Source organism: Peromyscus eremicus, chromosome 20 (assembly GCF_949786415.1).
Source record: "Peromyscus eremicus chromosome 20, PerEre_H2_v1, whole genome shotgun sequence".
Taxonomy (NCBI): Eukaryota; Metazoa; Chordata; class Mammalia; order Rodentia; family Cricetidae; genus Peromyscus; species Peromyscus eremicus.
The window spans coordinates 19,207,216-19,231,762 of record NC_081436.1 but is presented as its reverse complement, the minus strand read 5'-3'; the positions used below and the strand labels follow the sequence as shown (position 1 = coordinate 19,231,762).

The window sequence follows — 24,547 nt, the reverse complement described above, 5'->3', positions numbered from 1 at the left end:
AACACCCGAGCAGTAGGGAAATGAATGCTTTTTCTCTTGGGAAAGAATGCTTCATTATTCAAGCTTGAATAGCCTCTCTGTCATCATAGGGATCTGACACCTCATCCTGCAGAGCAGTGCTTGTGTGTGTGTGTGTGTGTGTGTGTGTGTGTGTGTGTGTGTGTGTGTGAGAGAGAGAGAGAGAGAGAGAGAGAGAGAGAGAGAGAGAGAGAGAGAGACCAGCAGGGCGGCACAGGGCAGGTCCTCTTACCATGGGCAGAGCTGTCATTTGCTCTTTTGAGGGAACAGATGGTGAGATACGGAGAAACTCCCTGAGGCCAGAATGGGGATCTCAGCACAGGAGGATAGCCAAGAAGGCAATGAGTGGCGAACAGGCCCTTTTATTTTTCTACAATTTAGAAAGGAGACCAAAAGAGAGATGTGGACAAAGGACACATGAGTCACAAGACAGGATGTAAAACTAATTTTTTTTTCTACTTTCAACTCTGTCATAGTTTTTCCCCTCCATAATGGAGATGGGAATTCAACTCTCTGGGTATTGAAGTACCAAATAGCCATTTTTGCATTGCAAAAGAATCCAGCCTGTGTTCTTCCTTTGAGCAGTGAGGGAATGGGGATATCTTTTTAATCCCACGGATCATTAGTGCAGTAGGAATCAGACACTACTAGTCACTGAACACATTGGTTGTGTGGACCCACTTCGAGAAAGTATTTTTAGAAGAAATATGTTTCATGTGGTGAGGGATTTTATACCTTAAACTTTTTCTCTTTTTCCTTCTGCTTAAAACTGTATCAACTTATTCTACTATAGGGCTGGAGAAATGGCTCAGTGGTTAAGAGCACATGCTGCTCCTCCTCCAGAGGTCCTGGGTTCAATTCTTAGCACCCACATAGTGGCTCACAACTGTCTGTAACTCCAGTTCCAGGGGATCCAATGCCCTTTTCTAGATTCCATGGGCACCAAGCATGAATGTGGTGCACAGATATGCATGCATCCAATGAGTACACATTAAAATATTAAATATACACTTTAAATAAAATATATTCTATTATAGAGTAATATACAAATTATATTGCTATACATGAAATAAAATAAAATATGGTTTTTAGAATCTAAGCCACCTGGTCAAAGATGCTTTCCGTCAGAAGCCTGAGCAGGCACAGACAAGACCAGAAATCATCTCGCTCCCAGTTACCCCAACTCTTGTCTTCATTAGCACCCTCCAATCACATTTTTTATTTTTAAGTGACACTTTGACATGGAAACTTCAGGCCCTGCCTGGTGGTGGCATCCTGTTATCCTAGTTACTTAGGAAGCTGAGGCAAGAGAGTCAGAAGTTGTAGTCCAGGCTGGGGTAAAGACTGAATTCAAAGCCAACTGAATAACTAACTGAAGGAGCCAACATATCATAAGAAAAAGAGGCTGGGAATGCAGCTCAGCGGTAGAGTGTTTGTCTAGCATACAGGAGGCCCCTGGTTCAGTTCCTAGTACTGTAAAATTAAACAAGGGGCTGGAGAGATGGTTCAGTAGTTGAGAGCCCAACTACTTTTTACAGAGGACGGGAGTTCAATTCCAAGCATCCACGTGATAGCTCACAACTGTCTGTAACTCCAGTTCCAGGGCCTCTAACGTCCTCTTCTGGCCTCTCTGGACACTGCACACCCGTGGTGCACAGACATACATGCAGGCAAAATACACACGATAAAAAATTCCTTAGTATCTTAAAAGAAAAGAATCTCCTACCTCTCTCCATGAATTGAAAACGTACAGAAAGCAAAATAAATAACTGCAAAAACAGAAAACGTACAAGAAAATAAAAGAAACAACAAGTCCTTTTTAGATGGTGGCATTTCCTGTGTAGTAAAGGAAAGGAGAGAGTATCACGGGCGTGCCACCCAGGACCTGAAAGAAAAGAAAAGAGCCACTTCTGTCCATCAAGCATCTAAGCCTTGGGTTTGGGAAAGCCCACGAGGGCGGGGGCGGGGCAGGAGTCCTGTACGCCCATTGGTCCTCCCATTGGCTTATTTGCATGGTCCGAGAGGGGCGGAGCCTTGGGTGACGTCATCCGAGGACTGCCTAGGTGGCTGCGGCTCCCTAGGCTCAGAGCTGCGCACCGGGAGCGGAGCTGAGGTGCAGCGCCACCCCGAGCGCCGAGCGCCATGTACGACCCGGAGCGCTGCTCGAGTCTGTCGTTCGCCGGCTGCGGCTTCCTGGGCTTCTACCACATCGGGGCCACGCTGTGTCTGAGCGAGCGCGCCCCGCACCTCCTCGGCGAGGCGCGCACGTTCTTCGGCTGCTCGGCCGGTGCACTGCACGCGGTCGCCTTCGTATGCAGACTCCCTCTCGGTGCGTTCACGGCCACCACCCAAGGCCCTGCGTGCGGGGAGGGCCTCTCCACCTAGGGAATCGGGGACACCTTCCGGGGTGCCTGAAGGAACCTGCCCAGAGAGCTTCCACCTTTCTCGGTGCCGTGGGGCCCGGCGTGGGATTTCGAGGGCGAGCGGCAGCGGGCACGCTGTGCACAGGAGACTCTTGAGCATCTTTTTCTCGGCCCGCTCTGGCGCCCTGGCTTGAAATGGGCCCTCCACTGGGTCCTGCCAACTGGGCCATCCCGGATCAGTAGGGAAGAAGGTGCAGGGAGTAACGCAGGGGTCCTCCGGTCCCTGTCATCAGAGCCGCGAAGGGTTTGTCCTGTGTGTCTCTAGCTAATGTACCATGGTGGGTGCCGCCAGGAGGGGCAGAAGGTACCCAGACTTGAACCCAAGGTGGCAGTCCAGCCCTCTGGTCGCCTTGCGAGGTGACTGCTAGGGGTGGGGTGCGTGCCTTAGGAAAGTATTTGGAACCCTCCCTAGAGATTGGAATGGATTCCCAGACAGGTCCAGTTTCACCTTTTCCTGTCTTCACTGACCTGGGCCAGCCGCCCCTCCCAGATCAGTGTCACTGGCAGTGACATTCTGGGCATTTGAATCTTGGCCTAATTAAACATTTGCCCATGCGTGCATCCATGAGCAAGAGGAGGTGAATTTACTTCTCTCACCCCCTAAACTATTAGGGTGTGATGCCCTTCCCAGTGTCACAGCTGGATGCTTTTGAGATTGTGGGCAGGGCCTGGCTAAGTGCCCACGGGGAAGCTGCTGACACCCAAAGGTTCCTAGGTGGCACGATAATGCCCCTTATGAACCCTCATTGATCTGGGCCTCTTCAACACTTTACTCTTTGCTCAGCTGGCCAGAGCCAGCCGGGAGTGACTTTGGCAGGCACAGGAAAAGTCCCTGCTGATGAGCGGAGCTCTGCTATTGGATAGGATCAGTGAGCAGACCCTGAGCTGATGGGATTAGAAGACAAGCAGGTCTGTCTGGCTGTGTGCCTGCTTGTCTGTCTTCCCTAGTGAGGGAGGGAGACAGGAGCAAAGGTCAGAGAGAGTGGCCTCTGGAAAGGCTAGACCAGTCCAATGGCCATTGCACACCTGGGTTTCAGCACTGACCAAAAGCATTTCTTACATGGAGGCCTCTGGGCCCCCATATGGATGGAAAATTATTGGGACAACGTTTAAATGCATTGACCTCAGGAATCTGAAGTATATCCACTTTCATATAGAGCAGTATTTCTCAACCTGTGGTTGCAACCCCTTGGGGGATCAAACGACCCTTTCACGGGGTCATCTAAGACCATCGGAAAACACAGATAATTACATTATAATTCATTACAGTAGCAAAATTACAGTTATGAACTAGCAATGAAAATAATTTTATGGTTGGGGGTCACCATAACATGAGGGGCTGTGTTGAAGGTTTGTAGCATTTAGGAAGGTTGAGAACCACACCTACAGAAGGTGTTAGTAACTGCGCAGAAGACGGGGCAGCCTGTGACTGTCCTATGGTCACAGAGAGGCCAGAGTTACAGGTTATCTCTGGTGGGAGCTGCTAAGGTGCAGTTCCCAGGGCTTGTGACAGGCACAGGCCATTCGGGCATCTGTGTTGGCTAGACTTGGCAGAGGAGGTGGTAGGTCTGCCAGTAGTGTGTAAGTTCACTCTCAGGCCAGGCTCAGCAAGGGGGAGGGGTTTGCTGGGAGTCAGGGTTAGAGTTGGATCAGGAGAGGCTGGGATATGTCTGTCCTTGTGGAGTTCAGATTTATGCTGCTTGGGGCTGGAAGAGGTGGTTATATATAGTGCCAGGACAGAGTGGATTAACCTGAGGGCTCCGGGCTGGAGAGTGAGGCCAGATGAAACGCGAATGTGCCATGCACCCACTGCAGTCTGGGAATTCTGGGCTCAGAGCCTAACGTGGAGACTAGCCACTTCAGCAGCCTTTTCTGGGTTGAGCATTTTATAGACGTCGTTTTACTCAATCCTTTCTGTCTCCAAAAGCAAGTCAATTTTGCTCTCCTTGAAGGCAGTCTAGTGGCCGGAGAGGTGGCTCAGTGGTTAAGATCCCTTACTGCTCTTGCAGAGGACTCAAGTTCAGTTCCCAGCGCCCACTTTGCAACTGACGACCACTTGTCACTCTAGGTCCTCGGAATGTGGCGCTCTCTTCTGGTCTCTGTGGACTCCGGCACACATGTGGTACACATAAGCTCACGCCCACACATGGATACAAATACATTAATCTTTTAAAAAAATTTTAAAGGCACCCTGAAGGATGGACAGGTGGCAGAGTGCTTTCCTCAGAAAGGGGTAGAGTTGAGAATAACATTTAGGTTATTCTCATTATTTATTATTTCTTCTAATGCTCAGTTCATTTGTGCCAAGGCTGGGGTGCTGATGTGTTGGTGGCTTGTGGCTTTGCGGACATGCAGGTAGGAGTTCTCACATACATGGGCTACTGGAAGACCTAGCTCAGCACCATCCATGAAATACACACCACACGCCATTCAGGCCAATCTTATATTCAATCCATTGAATAAAGTCAGACAAGGGTGAAATTGATTTTTTTTTTTTGAGCCATACCCAGAATATCATCACTTTGTAATGACTGTAAGCCACTGTGAAAGAGATAATATCACCTAGTAAATCTTTGGAATGTAGCCTCCTTAAATGTGTTCAATCATGACCAAAATACAGGGTGTGTTTTACGGTGTCTTAATTGGGACCAGCCACAGTTCAGGAGTTCTGTGTGGTTTCTGGTTTCTGGTCTCCAATATGATATCCTGTTCTGTGTGTTTGTCTTCTGTCCCCAGATCAGATCATGGAGATCCTCATGGACCTGGTGCGGAAAGCCAGGAGACGCAACATTGGCTCCCTCCATCCATTCTTCAACATTAACAAGTGCGTCCGAGATGGGCTCCAGGAGACCCTCCCAGACAATGTCCACCAGATCATTTCTGGCAAGGTTTACATCTCCCTCACCAGGGTGTCGGATGGAGAGAATGTGCTGGTGTCTGATTTCCATTCCAAAGATGAAGTGGTGGATGTAAGTCCTTTGCCTCTCTGGGTGTGGTCAAATGAAAAAGCAGTACAGGACTGTCATTGTCTCACTGGACCGGAACCATGTGAACACTGTACATCCAGCGAATTGGTCTGTAGCCCTTGGAAGCCCTACTATGTCAGCACTCTTTAATTCTCTTAATTTCTCTAGCACTGGGGCTGGAAGATAGATGTAGGTGGACTTTTCTGTCCCTCCAGCCAGCTCCCAAATAACCACACAGACTTCTTATTAATTATAAAAGCTTGGCCGATAGCTTAGGCTTGTTTCCACCTAGTCTTATAACTTAAATTAACCTGTTTCTATTAATTTATGTGCTGTTGCATGGCTCATGGCTTGTTACCTCTCCTGCATGTTCTGCTTCCTCTGCATCTAGTTGGCGACTCACCATGTCTCTGCTTTTCTGCTTCCCAGCATCCTCTCTGACCCCCAAATCCTGCCTAACTATTGACTATTCAGCTTTTTATTAAACCAATCCAAGTGACAAATCTTCACAGTGTACAAGACGATTATTCCACAACAGATAGGGCCTTGGGCATACCAGGCAAGTGCTCTGCTGTGCAGCCGCACCCTTACAGAAGTGTCTCTTCCTCCTTCAAGACTCAGAGAACTGGTCCTGGGTGTGCCTCACACCACAACCTATGCATGTTATGCAGTGAGGCTGGTTTTTTTTTTTTTTTCTTTTTAATGAAGCTTCTCCTGGATGGCACCATTCTTATTTGCCTCTAGTCTCAAGATCTAGCATAGAGAAGATAAGTTGCCATATCAAAATGCCATTTTGGGCCATACACACACACACACACACACACACACACACACACACACACAGGCTTTTTATAGTTCTTAAATGAATAACTGTGTTTGACTGAATGTGTTTCTATGAGGCTGCACATGGGACCAGCAGCTTCATGCAATCTAATTTTCCACTTGACTTTCTTTTTTCTTTTTTTTTTTTTTTTTTTTTTTTTTGGTTGTTTGAGACAGGATTTCTCTGTGTAGCTTTGCGCCTTTCCTGGAACTCACGCTGTAGCCCAGGCTGGCCTCGAACTCACAGAGATCCACCTGGCTCTGCCTCCCAAGTGCTGGGATTAAAGGCGTGTGCCACCACTGCCCGGCTCCACTTGAATTTCTAGTATCTTCTGAACTGCCAACTCCTATCTGTTCTCAGTGGACACTGTGCTGTCCAGCACAGTGATTCTCAAAGTGTGGTCTGCGGGACCACTGGGTCCACATGGCTTCTAACTGGCTGCAGGAGAACCCCGAGGGAGGGCCCAGGTCTGTGCTTCCTCTAGCCCCTGGGTGAGATGCATGGTTCCAGTCCCTTATGCCACCGAGTCAACCGCATGGTCAGCCTGGGGGATGAGGACAGAAGATTGGAGTGTGCAGGCAAATGGTTAAGGAGCTGGTATTGCTGTTAAGACCCAAGGGCCTCCAATACAAGTGTTGAGTGCCAGTCATTCACCCAGGTGTTCAAAAGCCTAGTGTGTGCAGAGAGCCTTTCACTTGCGGGGCTCACTTGGGGAAGTACAGAGGGCACAGGGAGGTGGTACACCCTGTGACTGTCATGCCTCTTTGTCCTCACAGGCCCTGGTGTGCTCTTGCTTCATTCCTTTCTTCTCTGGCCTAATCCCTCCTTCCTTCCGGGGTGAGGTAAGTATACCTGTGCGGGGGTGGTTGGGGTGGGGGCGTGACGGGAGGGTAATACAGTTGAGTGTTTGAGGCCTCCTTTGCAGTGACCTGGGCTCTGGCGCCCATGACTGTGTCTAACTGCAGAGCTGGGATCTTCAGCGTTGAGGACAGAATCCATACCAGGCATTCCCACAGGATTGATCCACAGACTCACACCCACCCCCGGAGTGTCTTCCACCTCCCCGTCTGCTGTCTGTTGGATACACTAGCCTGGCTCCCTTAATCTGCTCTTGAGCACCCTGGGGATCCTCCTGGTGGCCTAATTAAAGTATAAGATGCTTAGGAATTAAATTACTCTTGTAAGGTCGTTGATTTTCAGGGGGAATATAGGCTAGCTGTGTATTTCATTTTTTTAATCTTTTAGACAGGGTCTTACTATGTAACTTTGGCTAGAATCCTCCTAAGTACTGGGATTCAAAGGCAAGTGCAGCACACCAAGAGTGGAACAATCTACTTTTTTTTTTTTTTGGTTTTTTTAGTGTATGTGTGTGTACCACATGTGTGTCCTTTGTGGGTATAACCCAGGGACCCTAGCTGCTAAGCACATCTTGGTTTCTGATACTGGTCCCCAGTCTTCTTGTGACGTAATGTAGGCTTATGATCTTTCCAGAATTAAGTGGAAGGGACCCAGGAGCATCTTGGTGATGTCCCCTGACTTCCTAGAATGCTTTTCCTCAGGAAGGAGGGTCAGGAGTTCAAGGCCAGCCTTAACTACGTAAGACGGTCATGAGCATGGTGACTTTCACAGATAATCCCAGCAATCGGGAGACTGAGGCAGGAGGATCATGAGTTCAAGGCTAACCACCCCCCCCAAAAAGAAAAATTTTACAGGAAACCAGGCTAGATTAAATATCTTGTCCCAGATCTCCCAAGCAGCAACGGGAGTCTGGATTTAAACTTGTGGCCATGTGTCTCCTTTGGGGGCAGGGTTCATATCACACTCTGTGCCCAGGACATATAGCACCCCTAGTTTATATAGCCCCTTTATGAACATAGGGACTCATCTATGGGTGTCTACCTGGCCTTAGGCCTTGACAAGCACACATGGGGTGGACTCTCATCTCCATGTGTCTCTCTCCCTGGCACCTGTGCACAGTGGGCATCCTATGCCACAGCACACAGCAACCTTGAAAGCCAGTCAGAAGCCACGGGAAGAGTGGTCCCTGGGCCACAATATGGACTGCAGTGTCTCAGAAAACAGTATCATTCGTTCCCTCTTCCTTACAGCGGTACGTGGATGGAGGCGTGAGTGACAATGTCCCCCTGCTGGATGCCAAAACCACCATCACAGTGTCCCCTTTCTATGGAGAGCATGACATCTGCCCCAAAGTCAAGTCCACCAACTTCTTCCAGGTGAATGTCACCAACCTCAGTCTCCGCCTCTGTACTAGGAACCTCCACCTTCTAAGCAGAGCGCTCTTCCCACCAGATGTGAAGGTGAGTGGGGTGCTGGGGTGCCGTTGTCTGCCTCCCGGATAGCTGGGGACACCTGTTAGTCCCTCCATGAGCAAACAGGAATGGACTATGCCATGATGGTGACTCAGAAATGTTGCTGTCCTGGAGCTGGTTGGTTATCCCTCTGACCACAGGCTCCGCTGGGGGTCACTTGGATTGACCCAGAGTTCTGACTCCACTTCCAGGAATCGGGGTCTAAAAAGTCAGGGCTGGGGGATGGTGTCTAAGTTTCTTTTCCTGTTGTGATTAAAAAAAATATCCAACAAGAGCAAGTTTTCTGAAAAGATTTATCAGGCTCACGTTTCAAGGGAAGTCACAGGCAGGAGCTTAGAGCGTTTGCTCACATCGAGTCCACAGTCAGGAAGTAGAGTGGTGGATGTGTGCTACAGCCCTGCTCTCCTTTTCTGCTTACAAGATCCAGGATCCCAGCCAGGGAGTGGTGCCACCCACAGTGGGCGGGTCTTCCTACCCCAATTAACACAGTCACGATAAACTCCCACAGGCATGTTCAGAGGCCCCTCTCCTAGGTGACTCTAGATTCTGTCAAGCTGACAATTGGCACTACCCACAGTAGGGTAGGAGGGGTGGTACATACCTGTAGTCCACCACCCAGAAATTGGGGCAGGAGGATGGAGACCTTGAGATGAGCCTGAGCTACCTAAAAGGACCCTTCCTTTAAAAAAAAAAAAAAAAGAGGGCTGAAGAGAGGGCTCGGCAGTAAGAGCACTGGCTGCTCTTCTGGAGGTCCTGAGTTCAATTCCCAACAACCACATGACAGCTCACAACCATCTATAATGGTATCTGATGCCCTCTTCTGGCAGGCATACAAGCAGACAGAGCACTCATACATAAAATACATAAATTACATTTTAAAAAATGTTTAAAAACAAAACAAGCTGGAGAGATGGCTTAGAGGTGAAGAGCATACTCTGTTCTTGTGGAGGATCTGAATTTGATTCCTAACACTCACATAGGGCTCACAACTGCCTGTAATTCCAGTGCCTCTGGCTTCTGTGAGCCTCTGTATACATACCTGTATAAATAATTAAAAACTAAAAAGTAAATCTTAAATACACACACACAACCAAGGCATGGTGCTGCGCCCCTTTAATCCCAGCTCTCAGGAGGCAGAAGCAGGTGGATCTCTGTGAGTTTAAGCCCAGGTTGGCCTATATATGGGATTTCAAAACATCCATGGCTAGAGAGAGAGAGACCCTGCCTCAAAAACAAACAAACAAACAAATCGTGGGCCCTCAAGATGACTCAGTGTGTAAACATGCTTGCTGCCAAGCATGAGGACTGAATTCATTCCTGGGAACCCATATGGCAAGAGAAGGAACCAACTCCTGTAAATTGTTCTCTGACCTCCATATGTGCACACACACACACACACACACACACACACACACACACACTCTAAATATTTTAAAATGAATCAGGGGTACTGCCCCAGACATTTGGGTTTTCTTCTTCTGTGATACTGATGGAAGCCAGACAAGGAGCACTACACTGAGCCACACCCCCCTCACCCCTCACTGGTGGATTATGGGCAAGGCCTCACAGCTGAGCCACGCCCCCCAGCCCTCACTGATGTATTATGGCCAAGGCCTCACAGCTGAGCCACGCCCCCCCCAACCCTCACTGGTGGGTTCTGGACAAGAGCTACACTGCTGAGCCACGCCCCTAATCCAGAACATTTTTTTTTTTACTTTGATTCCTAAATGTGATTCTGATTTGTACCATGGCAAGGAGCCACCAGACTCAGAGCTTCTCTTTTCTGATTGGTGTTATAATGCAGCCACCGAATAGACACAGGTGTCCTGAGAACTACTGATGTTGCTCACCAAGCGTGATGCTCGGCCATGAATGTCCAGGGACAGGTAGGGTAGTTCCGTGTTGGCTAGAGTGACAGCTTAGCCCCAGGCCCCATCTGCCTGGAACATAGATCTTGCTGGCAGAGTTTCTGTGGAGAGGACATTGGAACTGAGACCTGGGGAAGCCGAATCAGATGGGCCCTCTCAGGGGCCCTCTAAGCCTTGGATGTCCTTAGTCCTCTGGAGAGATGGCAGTCATGGTCCCTGGGGTTCACTTGCCTGATTTGCTCACAGGTGATGGGAGAGCTGTGCTTTCAAGGGTACCTGGACGCCTTCCGGTTCCTGGCAGAGAACGGTAGGTCTTGGCTGGGGGTGACCGCAGAGTCCTTCAGTTCTGTTACCCATTCTCATGGCCTTCCCCATAATCTTACTCTGCCCACTTCTCAGCCCTATGGGATAGGAAGCCTTTGCCCCTTTTATAGATAGGATGCAGGCTGCAGAGGAGAGGCCGGCAGAGCTGGGATTTGAACCTGGGCAGCCTGACACCACCCTAGGGCCCTTCCTCTGCAGGCCGCTTGTTTCTTTCTCTTTGAGCTCTTTTGTAAGCCTTTAGTGTAATGGGCTCAGGTGTGACAGGGTTTGGGAGCAGTTTTCGGATGAGGCCATCAGGACCTGGGCCCCAGCCCATGACGGGCCCCGCCCACTGGATGAGTCTTCTTCCTAGCAGGCCCTATACTTGAGTCATCCAAGCTCACCTAGGCGACCATGCTGGGCTGTGTATATGTAGTCACACAGTGGAATGGTATTTTGACATCATGACTACCTTAGTTTACGTGGGCACATCTCACAGTCACACAGTGAGGAAAGCTGGTCCTTCTTAAAAAACATGTCCCTTGTCACAAGCTGGGCCTGGTAATGTGGACCTGTCATCTCAGCTACTCAGGAGGCTAAGGCAGAAGACTGCAGTTCAAGGCCTACCCTGGTTGCCAAATGAGCTCGAGACCAGCCTGGGCCACTTAGTGAGACCCTGATTTTTTAACAGTTCTTGAGACAAGGTCTCCCTAAAAAAGGCTGGGGCTGTAGCTCAGTGCCAGTGTGCTTGCCTAGCATAGAGAGGGCACTGGGTTCAGTACCCAAGCCCATCAGGAAAAGAAAGGAAGAGAAGGGAAGGGAAGAAAAAAAAAAAGGGTTGGTAGAACATTTGCCTGGTGCGTGTGGGTTTGAAGCACATCTGTGGAGACAGGAGATGGTCCTTTTGTAAGGACAGACGTGTTCATCCACTCTGAAGGCCGCAGGGCCATGGCAAGCAGCCTCTGCAGCCTCATGAAGAGGCAGGATGGGCATGTGGAAGGGCGGTGGTGAACCGGCGGGGAGATCTAGGCTTCAGGCTGACCCTTGAGATCGTCAGGGCCTGAACAAGAGAAGGATGTCCTGGAGAGTGTGGGCCCTGGATGAGTAGGAGAGCTCGGGAGCAGAAGTCAGGGCCTGTGGCTCCCAGAGGTGGTGAGAGGAGGCCCGTGGGGCTGGAGTGACACAGGGTGGGGACACTGAAAGAGGGACAGAGAGGGCACAGGAAGTGTGCCATGTGGTCTTGGGAGCCACTGGGGGCTGCTAAAGTGAGTGAGGCAAGCCAGAGGAGAGCTGCAGTATAGTGAGGGGAGCCAGTGCCCAACACTCCACACAGGTGCAGATACACAGACACGCACACACACAGACACGCGCACACACGAGGGGTTGGCTACCTTATCCAAAATGCTGCTCCATCTTGGGATTGGAGGACGTTGATTTGTTTCAAAAAACCCTTCAAGGTGTTGCTTCTCGGTTAGGCTGTTGGCCCAGACCTACAGTCCCAGGGCTGAGGCAGGAGGATTGCAACGTCAAAGCCAGCCAGAGCTATATCGTGAGACCTTGACTCAAGGGAAAGAAACAAAAATCACGAGAGAGGGAGAAAGACATACCAGGATTAGATATGGCCCTGCCTGCCTCTCAGTACTTGGAAGCCGTGTGGTGGAAGGGTGTCATCTTGGACACCAGATCTGGCTCTGCCGAGTAGTGGTTGTGGGACTCTGAATGAGTGTCTGCGCTTGTGTCTCCTCAGCTGATGAGTGGAACTGGTGATTCTGGTAGCTGTTGAATGGCCACGGGGCTGTCGGTCAGGGCCTGGGATTTGTAAAGTGCTCGGCCAGTGGGAGAAGAGTTATTTGTTCAGTGTAGCGTTTGACTTTGAAGCAGAGAGAATCCCACATAGCTAGAGAGTGAGCGAGTGAGCGAGGCAGGAACCACACTCCCATCTGCCCAGCTGCACACACGGCACGTCTAGTTTTGATGTGTCCTGTGTGGGATTATAGCAGGCGTGAAGTTGCTGTGTTTGGCTCGCCTTCCGCTGCCATCTGGGGCTGAATGTGGCTGGGTAAGCGACAGCGGTCTCCCATCTCTACCTTCATGGGCATCTCCATGTTCTTTTCAGGCATCTGTAATGGGCCACAGCCTGGCCTGAGTCTGTCCTCAGAGGAGACAGAGTCAGAAGCCACGCCTCTCTGCCTGGAAAACAGCAGCCTTGTGGGGGACAAGCTACCACCCAGCCTGTACCTTACAGCTGTGCCCTGGGATGAGAACATCCAGGAGACCTTGTCCCCCCAGCTCAGCACAGGTACTGCTATACTGGGGCGGGATGAGACTAAGGTGTGCCAGTCGATGGTCAGTGTAAGCAACTGGGCCACTTGCTGTGTGTGAGGGGAAAAGGTGACGCTTTTCCAGCAAGAAGCCTCTGGGATTATGGGGACAGGCCATAAGGACATCTCCATCTACTGCACAAGCTGGCCACTGTACCTAGAGGTCATGATCAGGAGAAACGCTGATCCAGTTGAGCCCAGGTTACCCACACAAGCAGCAGCCCAGCAGCCAGGCCCAGGCCCACCCTGCCAGGCTGCCTCCCTACTGGCTTGCAATCTGATTAGGGCCATAGATATGAGGGAGGACCTGGGATCCAGCCTCTGTCTCCCAACTCTTCATTCCGAATGCCTTTGGGGGTCACAGTTGTCCATTTGTCTCTCCTTGGCTCTCCCTTGTTTTTCAGCCACCATTTTTTACCTCCATGTGATGTATTCTGTGTCACTGGCTGCCGAGTGGACAATGACATGTTCTGAATGTTTGTGCCCCTCAAAATTCCTGTGCTGACAGCCTAATGTGGTAGTGTCCTTAGGAGGTGAAGCCAGGAGGATCAGGGGTTCAAGGCAAGCCTTGGCCACAGAGTGAGTTCTGAGTCAGCCTGGGCTACATGAGACCCTATCTCAAGAACACAGATGATTCTCACACTGAAATCCAAGCTCCTAAGGGGATGTGGTGTTGGGAGACAAGCATTGGGACAACTCCTGGGGCCAGGGCCTTCCAAATGAGATTGGTGCTGTGCAGAGGGCCAGTAAATATCCTCCGGTACTTCGGCCCACAGAGGTGCTATCTATGACCTGGGCCCTCACCGGACACCAGTGTCTGCTGGCGCCTTAACACTTGGCCTTCCGGCATCCAACTCCGTGAAGAGTCAGCGTTTACTGTTTATAGGAGTTGCTGAGTAACTGCGGCATGTGACCGTGGTCTGGTTTGCCAAGTCAGACAGACTAGCCCACAAACAGGTTCCAGCCAGGCCCGAGAGAGACTCGGCCATGAATGGAACCCAGTGTCTGTCCTTCAGGCAGTAGCTGTCCAGTGGGTGGTGTCAGGAGGTCATCGGGGGGTCAAAGGTCAGGCTCCAGGAAGCAAGAGGCAGCGGAGGAGAGGAGTATGGCCAAGGGTGGCTGGGAAGCCGTGTGCACCCTCATCTGGAAACATGAGGGAGCCAAAGGCCTAAGCATGTGCCGGCAGAGGGGAGGGGGGAAGGTGGGAGGGAGAGATGGAACTCTTTTCCATGTGTTCTTTTCTCTCCGAGACTATCTCACTGTGTAGCCCACACTGGCCTCCAACTTGAAATCCTCCTGCTTCAGCTTCCCAAGGGCTGGGATTAGAAGCCCGAACCATCAGACTTGGCTGGTGTTTGACCTCTGCACCACCCTGGCTGTGAGAGGAAGACCTCACAAACCGCAGTGTGTCCCGTCTGAACTGCTGCCCGGCTGTCGGCTCCAGGCTTCCTCTCTTTCAAAGCTGGTCTGAGCCCTATTGGGCAGAGGGGCTTGAATCCTGGTATTCTCAGGAGCCATACAGATCTGTGGTTCCAAATTGCTCTTTTCAGTTCTGAGTGAAGTGATTAAGGACAGAGATGGCTACCTGAGCAAAGCCTGCAACCTCCTGCCCATCAAAATTCTGTCTTACATCATGCTGCCCTGTACTCTGCCTGTGGAGTTGGCCATTGCCACAGTTCACAGGTAAGCATCGAGGCCTGCTGTGACAGTTCAGGAGCTGATAGTGGCTTCGGCCCAGGCTGGCTGTATGTGTCACAAGATGGAGCCCTGGGAGAGGCCTTCCTTCCTTCAGCCCTGGGTATCTGCAACATGGTGCAAGCTCTGAAGCCATCTGCAGATTCATAGAGCTGGCCATGGGGAAACTGAGGCAGGGAGAGGTAGAGGCCATAACACTATGGTCACTGAGCTGGTGAGGAGGAAGGCCAGGCCTAGAGGCAGGTCCTTGCTGTCCTTGGGCCTGTCTTTAGAATCACAGTATTGAGCTGAGAGGCCCGTTCCCTCTGGCCATGGTTGGATGGTGTAAGTCAGAGTCAGCAGTTAGGAGACAGAAGTGAGGTGGCCTGGAACTTGGGGCTCCCACTCAAACAGCACAGTGGGGCAGCAGCTCAGCTCAGCCATCAGACTGTCCTGGCTTAACACCTGGCTGCACCCCTTCCACAGCTGTGTGGCCCTGGACTAATGAATGTACCTCTCTCTGCACCTCAGCTTACCTTTGAAGAAATAGAGGTGAGCCTGCCTGGGGCAGAGGGCAATTAGAAGGCCTAGTGAGGTCCTGCGTGTGGCATGTGCCCACATGTTCAGCTGGCAACAGTGATTTGTTTTTAGGCTGACATCCCTTACTCAAGATGCTTAGGAGCAAAGTGTTTGAGACTTCTGAGGATTTGGTTTTGTTGTTGTTGCTGCTTTGGAATTCTGGGTATTTGCATAGGCTTACCAGTTAAGCAAGTTCCAACAGGTTAAAAAAAAAAAAATCAGAAATGTTTTGAGCATCATGCCAGTACTCAGAATGTTCCAGATTTTTATCCTGGGTGTGGTGGTACACACCTGTGGTCCTAGCACTCTGAATGGAGGCTGAGGCAGGAAGAGCAGGAGTTCAAAACCACCCTGGGTCACAGCGTTAGTTAAGACTAGCTTGGGGTACATATATAGAGACCCTGTCTCAAAAACAGAATGTGCCTGGGCATGTAGCTCTCAGTGGTGGAGTGGGTAGTTAGCGTGGTTCAATGCCTCAGTCCCAGTACCACGAGGAAGGAGAGAGAGGAGAGAGGGGGGAGGAAGAGAGGGAGAGAGAGGAGGTGAGGAGAGAGATGGGGGCTGAGAGGGAGAGAGCGTCATCTGGAGGTTCTGGCTGTGCCATTTGCCTTGGCCCTCTCCTGGTGTCCTTGTCCTGTCTCATCTGGACTGGTGTCCCAGGGCCACCACACAGCCCTGCCCTTCCATTTCCTAGGACCCTGTTTCTCTCTCTCTCTCTCTCTCTCTCTCTCTCTCTCTCTCTCTCTCTCTCTCTCTGTTTTTTGAGACAGAGTTTCTCCATGTAACAGTCCTGACTGTCCTAGAACTCACTCTGTAGACCAGGCTGTCCTCGAACTCAGAGCTCCTCCTGCCTCTGCCTTCTGAGTGCTGGAATGAAAGGTGTGTGCCACCCCGGCTGGGCTCTGTTTTTTTTTTTTTTTGGTTTTTCAAGACAGGGTTCCTCTGTTGTTTTGGAGCCTGCCCTGGATCTCACTCTGTAGCCCAGGCTGGCCTCGAACTCACAGAGATCCTCCTGGCTCTGCCTCCCGAGTGCTGGGATTAAAGGCGTGTGCCAGCACCGCCCGGCGGGCCCTGTCTTTTTCTTGGTGTTCTCGACTGTTTTGCCGAAGCGGAGTCACACCAAATCCCTAAGGAAGCTTCTGCTGGCCTCCCTGGAGCCGCTGCTGTTTTCTACTTCTGACTGCTGGGCAGCTGCTCAGAGACCTGCAGCCCACAGTCTGTCCTCTTGAGTCCCAAGCCAGGCTTTCATGGGATTACTCATGAGGAGTCCACTCCCACCTGGTTCTCCTCCTCTGTGGCTGAGTGGCTTTGTCTTTCTGGCCCTTCCGGGCTAGTCTTTCATTCCACCGACTGTCACTTTCTCAGTCAAAGCCTGGTTCTCTTGTGGTTTGGGGACTGGACTTTCTGTAATTATGTCTGTAATTCCTTCTTCTCCATGGCCATTCCTCCCCTTTTCCTGGGGCTTTTGTGAAAGCCTTGTCTCTGGGTTGGATTCCGGACTCGGGAACTTTCTCTTTTCTGCATTTTTTCAGACCTTTGACTTTTTGCCTCCAATCTGAAGTCTCCTCCCTCACATTTGCCTTCCAGTCCCATTCTTCGGGTTATTTTTGTTTTATTTGCTTTGGTTTTGGTTTTCAAGACAGGGTTACTCTGTGTAGACCAGGCTGGCCTTGAAATTAGAGATCCACCTTTTTCTGCCTCCTGAGTGCTAGGATTAAAGGTGTGCACCACCGCCGCCCAGCATTTTCTCTGGTTTTAACATTAGCAGCATAAGTCAACTTTTAAACTGACTGGTTTTTCCTTCCTGTTCTTTTATATGAGCATTCTCTTCGTGTGTGTGTGTGTGTGTGTGTGTGTGTGTGTGTGTGTGTGTGTGTGTTGGGGGAGGGGTGTGGAGGGGTTATGTCTGTATAAATGGGAGTGTATGTGGGGGTGGGGGTGTCTGTATGTTGGAGGTGTTTTTACATTTATTTATTGTCTGTATGCATTGATTGATTGATTTTGTGTGTGTGTGTGTGTGTGTGTGTGTGTGTGTGTGTGTGTGTGTGTGTGAGCACTCCTGAAGGCCATAGCCTATGTGTGGAGGTCAGAGGACAACTTTCCAAAGTTGGTTCTCTCCTTCTATTGTGTGGGTCCTGGAAATCAAACTCAAGGTGTCAGACATGGCCCAAAACATCTTCACCCTGTGAACCATCTCTCTGCCCCGTGTGTACAAACTTTTGAGCCAGAATTTTAACTCCGAAGCCCAAGCTAGCCTGGAACTTACTGTGTAGACCAGACTGACCTTAAACTCAAGTCAGCCTTCTGCCTCAACCTCTCATGTGCATTCAGGGTGTCAGGCATGATTCACCCCCCACTCGCACCCCACTTATGTTATTTTATGGTCACCAGCACAGCTCCCAGGCAGTGACTAATGCTGACCAGCCCACTTCTGCAGGCCCAGCCCACTCCTTGGCTTTCCTGGATGCTTGGATATGCCACCAAGTTTTACAGTTGTACCGGTGCTCGGCAATGTCTGGCTTCCTCCCCTTCTAGCTGAGGCTACAGAATCTCTTAGGCGAGTCAGCCTCACAATTGCAGCCCAGCTGCTCGGGAAGCTAAAAAGCCCAGGAGGTCTAGGCCAGCCTGACAAGAAAACGAGACCCTGTGTGAAAAGAAATAAATGGAACCCAGGTCTGCCTCCGTGCTTCTCTATCTGCTCCACGGCAAACCTGCCATTTGGGGAGGTCTGCTCACACACCTCTGGGTAGGACATGCAGCAAGCTAGAGTCCTGTGTGCATCCCCTGCATTTCCATTTTAGCACCCTGCAGCAGCCCGACCTCCAATTTCTCCATCAAAATCCCTGGGCAGCTTTAATGATCCAGTGACCCCCTGTAGAATGGGCCTCCTGTTCTGGGCTGGCACTCACCTGCCTCTTGCCAGAGCCTACGGATGTTTTTGGCCCCCGTGGTACTATCATTGGGTTCATGGTGTCCATGAACAGCTGGCCTCCGTGGAGAGCCGAGGCCTCAGCCAGCACTTGCCATCAGCCCTTGAGGAATTAGGTCGACTGACCCCACCGAGCTGAGGCCTTCCGCATTCATTCCCGGGAGTTTTCTGGAAGCCTGAGTGGCCTGGTTTGCTTTACCGATTTTAGAAGGGTCACTGATGTGGTGACAGCCAGATCCACCTTAAGGAGTTTATCCGGTCGGGGTTAGACGTGACAGTGGCAGCTCGTGTGGATGAAGGGCTACCGTTGGGAGATGGGTGCTTTTTATTGACTTTTCTTCTGGTTTGTCTTCAGGCTGATACAGTAAACCTGTGTGCGTGTGGTATGTGTGCATGTGTGTTTATATGTGCAATGCATGCACGGTGGTGTCCTTGGCTTCCTTCCTGCAGGTTAGTGATGTGGCTCCCTGACCTCCCCGATGATATCCAGTGGCTGCAGTGGGCGACCTCCCAGGTGTGTGCCCGAGTGACGATGTGTCTGCTCCCCTCAACCAGGTAAATAATTTGGCCCAGGGTATGTGGGCCAGATGGGCATCCCTGTTGTTCCCAGAGCTTGGGTCGTGACAGCCCTAACAAGCCAGGCTCAGCCACCTGTCCCCAACAGGACAATTAGAGTAACAGTGAAAAGCAGAGAAAGGAGATTTATTCATAAATAAAAAGGTTCAGGGACCCCCCCCCCACCTGAAGTTAACCTTTGGGGTCCTGACAGGAGATTTAAGTTTAAATAGAGGTATGCTAAGCAGTCCTAGTCATAGTGTGGTCCTGTCCACTGTTGTCCGGCTCCAGGCTCTCCTCCAAGATTCTGGCCTTCTCTCCTCAGCAGGAGACTCCTGGGGAAATCCCAATCCCTTGGCCTTCACTGTTTCAAAGGTCTGAGAGCCACAGGGAGAGAGAACCGTTGTCCCTTCAGAATGCTTCTCTCCTGCCAGAACCCCTACAAGGTTTATGCCCAGGCCACATGCAACATTCTAGGAACATCTGACTTGGTGATAAGGAGTTTGCCCTTTTGTGCAGGGCGCATCCTGAGGGAGGCCCTGCCTCCACCAGATAGATACCCCAGGACATCTGCTGCCCTGGGGGTCCTTCACTTAGGCTGTGAAGGGAGAGGAAAGACAGAGTGGAGACAGAGAGGAGGAGCTGTGGGCTCAGGGGACAGAGGAGATCAAGGTACTGAGCAGCATTGTTGTGCCTGTGGGCAGGACCCCTGGCATCTTGAAGAGAGGGGCAGTCCCAGTGACTTATGGGAAGTGGGTCCAGGAGGGGCACCTTGATGGGACAGCATGCTCCTGTGAAGGAAGCCCATGGTCCAATTGAGGGCTTGTTAATGGGTGAAGCTGTGGATATCCACGGGGGATGTTCAGGCAGTGGAGAAGGCCACAGGCTTAGGGGATGGGGACTGTCACCTCAGCACTGAAGGCAGGAAGAAGCTGTGGCTCTGGGCTGCCCCTGCAATGACCAAGTATGTGATGGTGATTCGATGCCCGGCACCATCCTTCCTGTACCTGATAGGTTTGGGGTGGGGAGTTCAAGAGGACACCGAGATAGATTACTAGGGAATAAGGTGTTTATTACAAGTTATTAATGCCATGGACAGACAGATGGACAAGGGGGCAACAGTGTGGTGGGGGCTTTCAGGCAGTTCAGGCCCAGCACCAGAGACAGACAGCATGGTGGGGTCTTTGAAGAGACTCTGAGCCCACATAGCAGAGGAGGGAACCCCTCTTAGATCTTTTGAGGCCGAGGGAGGTTCACAGCAAGAGTCTGCAGCCAGGATCTTTGACTCCCAGGCAGGAGGCAGGGAAGGGGATGGAGAGCAGGATGTGACATCCCTTTGATGTTGTAGACTCACTTCTCAGGTGGAATACTGTACCCCAGCAAGCAAGGATTCAGCGTCCCAGGAGGTTCCTGTGAAGATCTTCGAGAGGAGACCTGAGCAGAGGCTGGGTTCTAACCAGATTCCTACAGTACTGGAGGCTCAGAGCCTTGGGAAGGGCCTCCAACCTTACTTCTTTCTTTTCCATTCAGATCCCAGGCATCCAAGAGTGACCATGGAATACCCAAGCATGGACACCACTCATCGCTACACAAACCCCAGTGCAGCTCTGCTGGTTTGTAAATTGCTGGTCTCTCTGCTTCCTATGAACTTGGACATTCCCCCTGTGGATGGTCCAGGAGGGGCCAAAGCTGAGGCCACCTTGCCTTCCACCCCAAAGCCCAGCTTGACCTCCATCTGGAGCAACGGTGTCTGGATGGTGGGAGGGTGGGTGGGGGTGTCATACTCTCTGTTATACAGTAGGAAGGGTTCTGTTGCTTGTGGAGGTGTCTAGGAAATTACTCTCCAGGAGCTGAGCTCCTGGGTGCTGTGTGGTGACTTCATGCCTCTGACCCCAGGATGACAGGATCTGGGCTAAATTGGTAGTTTAGAGGAATCAAAGGCAATGATTTGGTCTTCAGAAAGCCACTTTTGGTCTGGGTGAAGTCTGGTGCTTGAGAGCTCACCCAGAGAGGAGGTTCCACTGTCTCTCAGCCTGTGATTGATCTGGGATGCCAAGGGCAGCAGTGTTTGGAAACAGGAATCCAAACTGGGCGATCTCATAAGGAAAATGGTTGGAGAAGTGTAATGGGATGGGATGTGGCTGTCCCTGAGAAGTAATATAAGATAACTTATTACATTCAAGGACTCCATTGGCTCTTACTAAAATAGTTTATAAAGAATTTTATATAGGGCTGGAGAGATGGCTCAGAGATTAAGAGCGCTGGCTGTTCTTTCAGAGGTCCTGAGTTCAACTCTCTGCATCCACATAGTGGCTCACGACCATCTATAATGAGATCTGGTGCCCTCTTCTGGCCTGCAGGCATACATGCAGGCAGAACACTATATATACAATAAATAAATCTTAAAAAAAAAAAAAAAAAGAACTTTATATAAACACACATATGATCAGTGAGCTGTGAAGAGAATTAGCCTTAAAATAACATCTCTTGTATGTGGGGGCAAAACAACACAGGTAGGAATTGCAGTGGACCTCTGCCTCTGCATCCTCAGCCTGGCTTGCTTTCTCCACTGTTTCCAAATCTTTGTACTGTCACCAACCATCACTGCCTCTCTCGTCTACTCCACCAGCCTTAATGGGGATAGGCATCCACTTTTCTCAGGTGTGTGTATGCTGCGGGTATGATGTGTTTCCTGTAATTCACATATGAGACTATAACATAAAAAACAAAAAAAGCTTGAAACAAGGACCTGCTCATACTCCTGAGCATTGCAGTGAAGGTACATGTCTCCCATGTTGGAGTTTCCTGGAGTCCTAGTGAACCCCAGGTTCACACAATCATCACACCCTGGTGCACATACTCTCAGCAGGGTTGATCCTGATTGGACAGGGGACGACTCTGGGGGAGATAATGTGGTTCAGAGGTAAAGCTTAGCTCTAGGCTACCCAGAAGAAAGACTGTGGAAAGAAGACAAACTGGGAATGGGGACGTGGCCAAGCTGGCAGAGTGCTTGTGTAGCATGCATGACGCTGTGAGTCCAGTCTCAGCACCATATAAGCTGTGGTGTGACAGGCAAACATATCCTGGCACTCCAGCTGTAGAGCAAGAGGATCAGAGGTTCAAGGTCAGCCTTGGCAGTTAGAGGTCAGCCTTGGCTAAGTGAGACCCTGCCTCAAAAAGACAAAAAATAAACAAACAAAAAATGGCAGGAGCTTCCTTTGTCCTGCCTTGAGCTGCCCCTTTCTGGAAGTTTCTCATCAGCAGAGAATACTATTCCTGCCACCCTAGCAAATAAAATTCCTGCTGGTTTGGAGCCCTGCACTGTCAGGAACACCCGGAGTGGAAAGTTACCATCGGGCGGGGAGCAATGTCTTGACCTGCTAAGCAGGTAGCAAAGCTCATTCATTTGTTAAAAACAAGTATGGATATGTATATGCAAATGAGTGTGTCCACAGGACTGAATGGAAATACCAAAAATACCCACAACTGTTAAGGGAAAAGGGTTCATAATCAACGTGAAAAAAACAATAAATATGATTTTTTAAAAATGTACCTTCAGTCTCTTCTGCCTCTCTCCTCCTGCAGTCAAAAGGGCCTGTGGGGAAGCTTTCTCTATATATTTGTGTCCTCTCCTCTAGGCCTGCATGCTAGATGTTCTCCACACTGCAAAACATGACTGGGGTGTTGCTATATAGCCCAAGCTGGTCTAACTCTGTGGCCCAGGCTCACCTGGAACCCTCCATTCTCCTGCAGCAGGCTTCCCAGTGCCATGCTCACACACACACACACACACACACACACACACACACACCACCACCACCACCACCACCCGAGCCTAGAATGTGTGTTTTTTAGTAACCACTGGGAAAGGACCATGGTGACAAAGGAATGGGTGAGTATGACACTCTTAGGCCACAGATGAAGCTAGTGTGGAAGCCTTGAAAACTATATGAGCACTCCCAGGGGGCACAGCCAGGAAGGGCATCCAACAGAGGGGCAACCTGAACAAAAGCTTAGATCATGGGCAGAGTGCTCAAGTGAGTCACCCTCATGATACCACAGACTTATTGACTGAGCCAGACTCTGTTCTAAGCTCCAAGAATAAGGGAGCAGGGGAGTGACAGTTTCCTGGTGAAGGACTACAGATCCCAGCTTTCCTTGTGGACTATAAGGAGCTGCATGCCATCCCCCCCCCTCCTACCCCCCCCCCCTCCTGTAGCCATCTTGGCCATCCAAACACGTAGGTGACAAAATACTCTCTCATTGTGAATAAACATGGTCCCACCTAAGGTCAGACCAAACCTCTCTTTCTGCCTTCTATCTACAGCTGCTTTTTGTTGTTGTAGTTGTTGTTTTGAGACAGGGTTTCTCTGTGTATCCCTGGCTGTCTTGGAGCTCACTCTGTAGACTAGGCTGGCCTCGAACTCAGAGATCCGCCTGCCCAGCTTACAGCTGCTTTTAATAATCTATCGGGGAAGGACATCATGTGAGGGCTAAAGTTATGTTTTAAGTTTAAATTACTGTCCTTAAGAGATCTATAAAACAAAAATGCTTCTAACCTGTAAGCCCCACTTGCCCAAGGACAGATAACTTCCTGGAATGCTGGGGGATGTTTTCCATATAAAATAACAAGCCACATGTTTCTGCTTCTGTAAACAGGTTTAGTTGCCCCAACTGAACAGGAGGCCTTGATCACACTTAGGTAGATGAGAGGTACGTAGGCAAGAAGTACCTCAGGATGTATGCTTGCCATTGGACTGGATGAAGGCAGGAAGTATATAGCCTTGTGGGGTTTGCCTTTATTAGCTTCTGTCTAATGCAATTTGGTGCCATAATCTAGGAACACGGTATGGGCCTGGCCAGTGTCTGTAGTCCTGGCCAGTATTCAGTAATACTCACAGACAGCTCACAGTTGTCTAACGTCACTCACTGCTGTCACCGGATGGGCTCCATTCATCTTTTTAAAAATATGAATCTGGCCGGGTGATGGTGGTACACGCCTTTAATCCCAACACTCAGGAGGCTGAGGCAGGAGGATCTCTTTGAGTTCGAGGCCAGCCTGTTCTACAGAGAAAGTTCCAGGACACAAGGCAGCCAAGCCTACACAGAGAAACGGTGTCTCAAAAAACAAAAAAACAAAACAAAACAAAACAAAACAAAACAAAACCACACAACAACAACAACAAAATTCGGGGGAAAGGGATGATGTAAATATATTTTAATTGAAAGATAAAGTAAAACAAACACATGTTCCTGGGGAGCCTGCGAAGGCGATCTTTATTGACTCTTAATTTTATTTTATGTGTGGAGATCGCCTCAGAGATGACAACTTCTGGAGTTTGTTTGCTTCTTTCGCCATGTGGGTCTGAGGGATTGAACTGAGGCTGTCAGGCTTGGCGGCAAGTGCCTTTTACCTACTGAACCCGCTCGAGGAACGACCCCACCCCCACACTCACCCTTTTTTACTGGATCCGGGCGAAGGTGTTACGGTGTTGACCCGAGCCATGCTCGATGCCCCGTTCCAGGAGCATACACTCGTCTCTCATCCCTTTCGCCCTTAGGTCACACCTTAGAAGTGAAAACGAGGCTCCAATGACTGGACAGGTGCAAGCCACCAGGGAACGAGGGTCAGGCTTTGGCGTCCAAGAAGGGTGCAGCCCCCGTGACCTGCCCGTGGATCAGCTCCGCCCAGATGAGCAGCTTTCCGAGCTTTACCACCCGCTCTACGCTTGCAACTGGGCTTCCCGGCGTTCTTGGG

At 50.4% G+C, this 24,547-nt stretch overlaps 1 protein-coding gene across 2 annotated transcripts; it reads left to right on the top strand.

Annotated features, from left to right (window-relative positions):
- The first annotated feature begins 2,088 nt into the window (after positions 1–2,088).
- Pnpla3 (patatin like phospholipase domain containing 3) lies at positions 2,089–20,544 on the top strand. Of its 2 annotated transcripts, none has more exons than XM_059247740.1 (9): positions 2,089–2,347; positions 5,178–5,410; positions 7,007–7,072; positions 8,339–8,548; positions 10,675–10,735; positions 12,848–13,030; positions 14,603–14,735; positions 18,685–18,789; positions 19,115–20,293. In XM_059247740.1, exons 1-9 carry the CDS (start codon positions 2,161–2,163, stop codon positions 19,563–19,565), a joined length of 1,629 nt encoding a protein of 542 aa, XP_059103723.1. In that variant the 5' UTR covers positions 2,089–2,160; the 3' UTR covers positions 19,566–20,293. The 2 variants fall into 2 exon arrangements, with proteins under 2 accessions (XP_059103723.1, XP_059103722.1); XM_059247739.1 differs by lacking the exon at positions 19,115–20,293 and adding an exon at positions 20,320–20,544 and having other exon boundaries at positions 2,092–2,347.
- The last annotated feature ends 4,003 nt before the right edge of the window (positions 20,545–24,547 follow it).

Coding starts and splice junctions, on each gene's coding strand:
- Pnpla3 (XM_059247740.1), top strand. CDS start 2,161: ATGTACGACCCGGAGCGCTGCTCGAGTCTGTCGTTCGCCGGCTGCGGC. Junction 5,411..7,006: donor CCAAAGATGAAGTGGTGGAT/GTAAGTCCTTTG, acceptor TTGTCCTCACAG/GCCCTGGTGTGCTCTTGCTT. Junction 14,736..18,684: donor GCCATTGCCACAGTTCACAG/GTAAGCATCGAG, acceptor TCCTTCCTGCAG/GTTAGTGATGTGGCTCCCTG.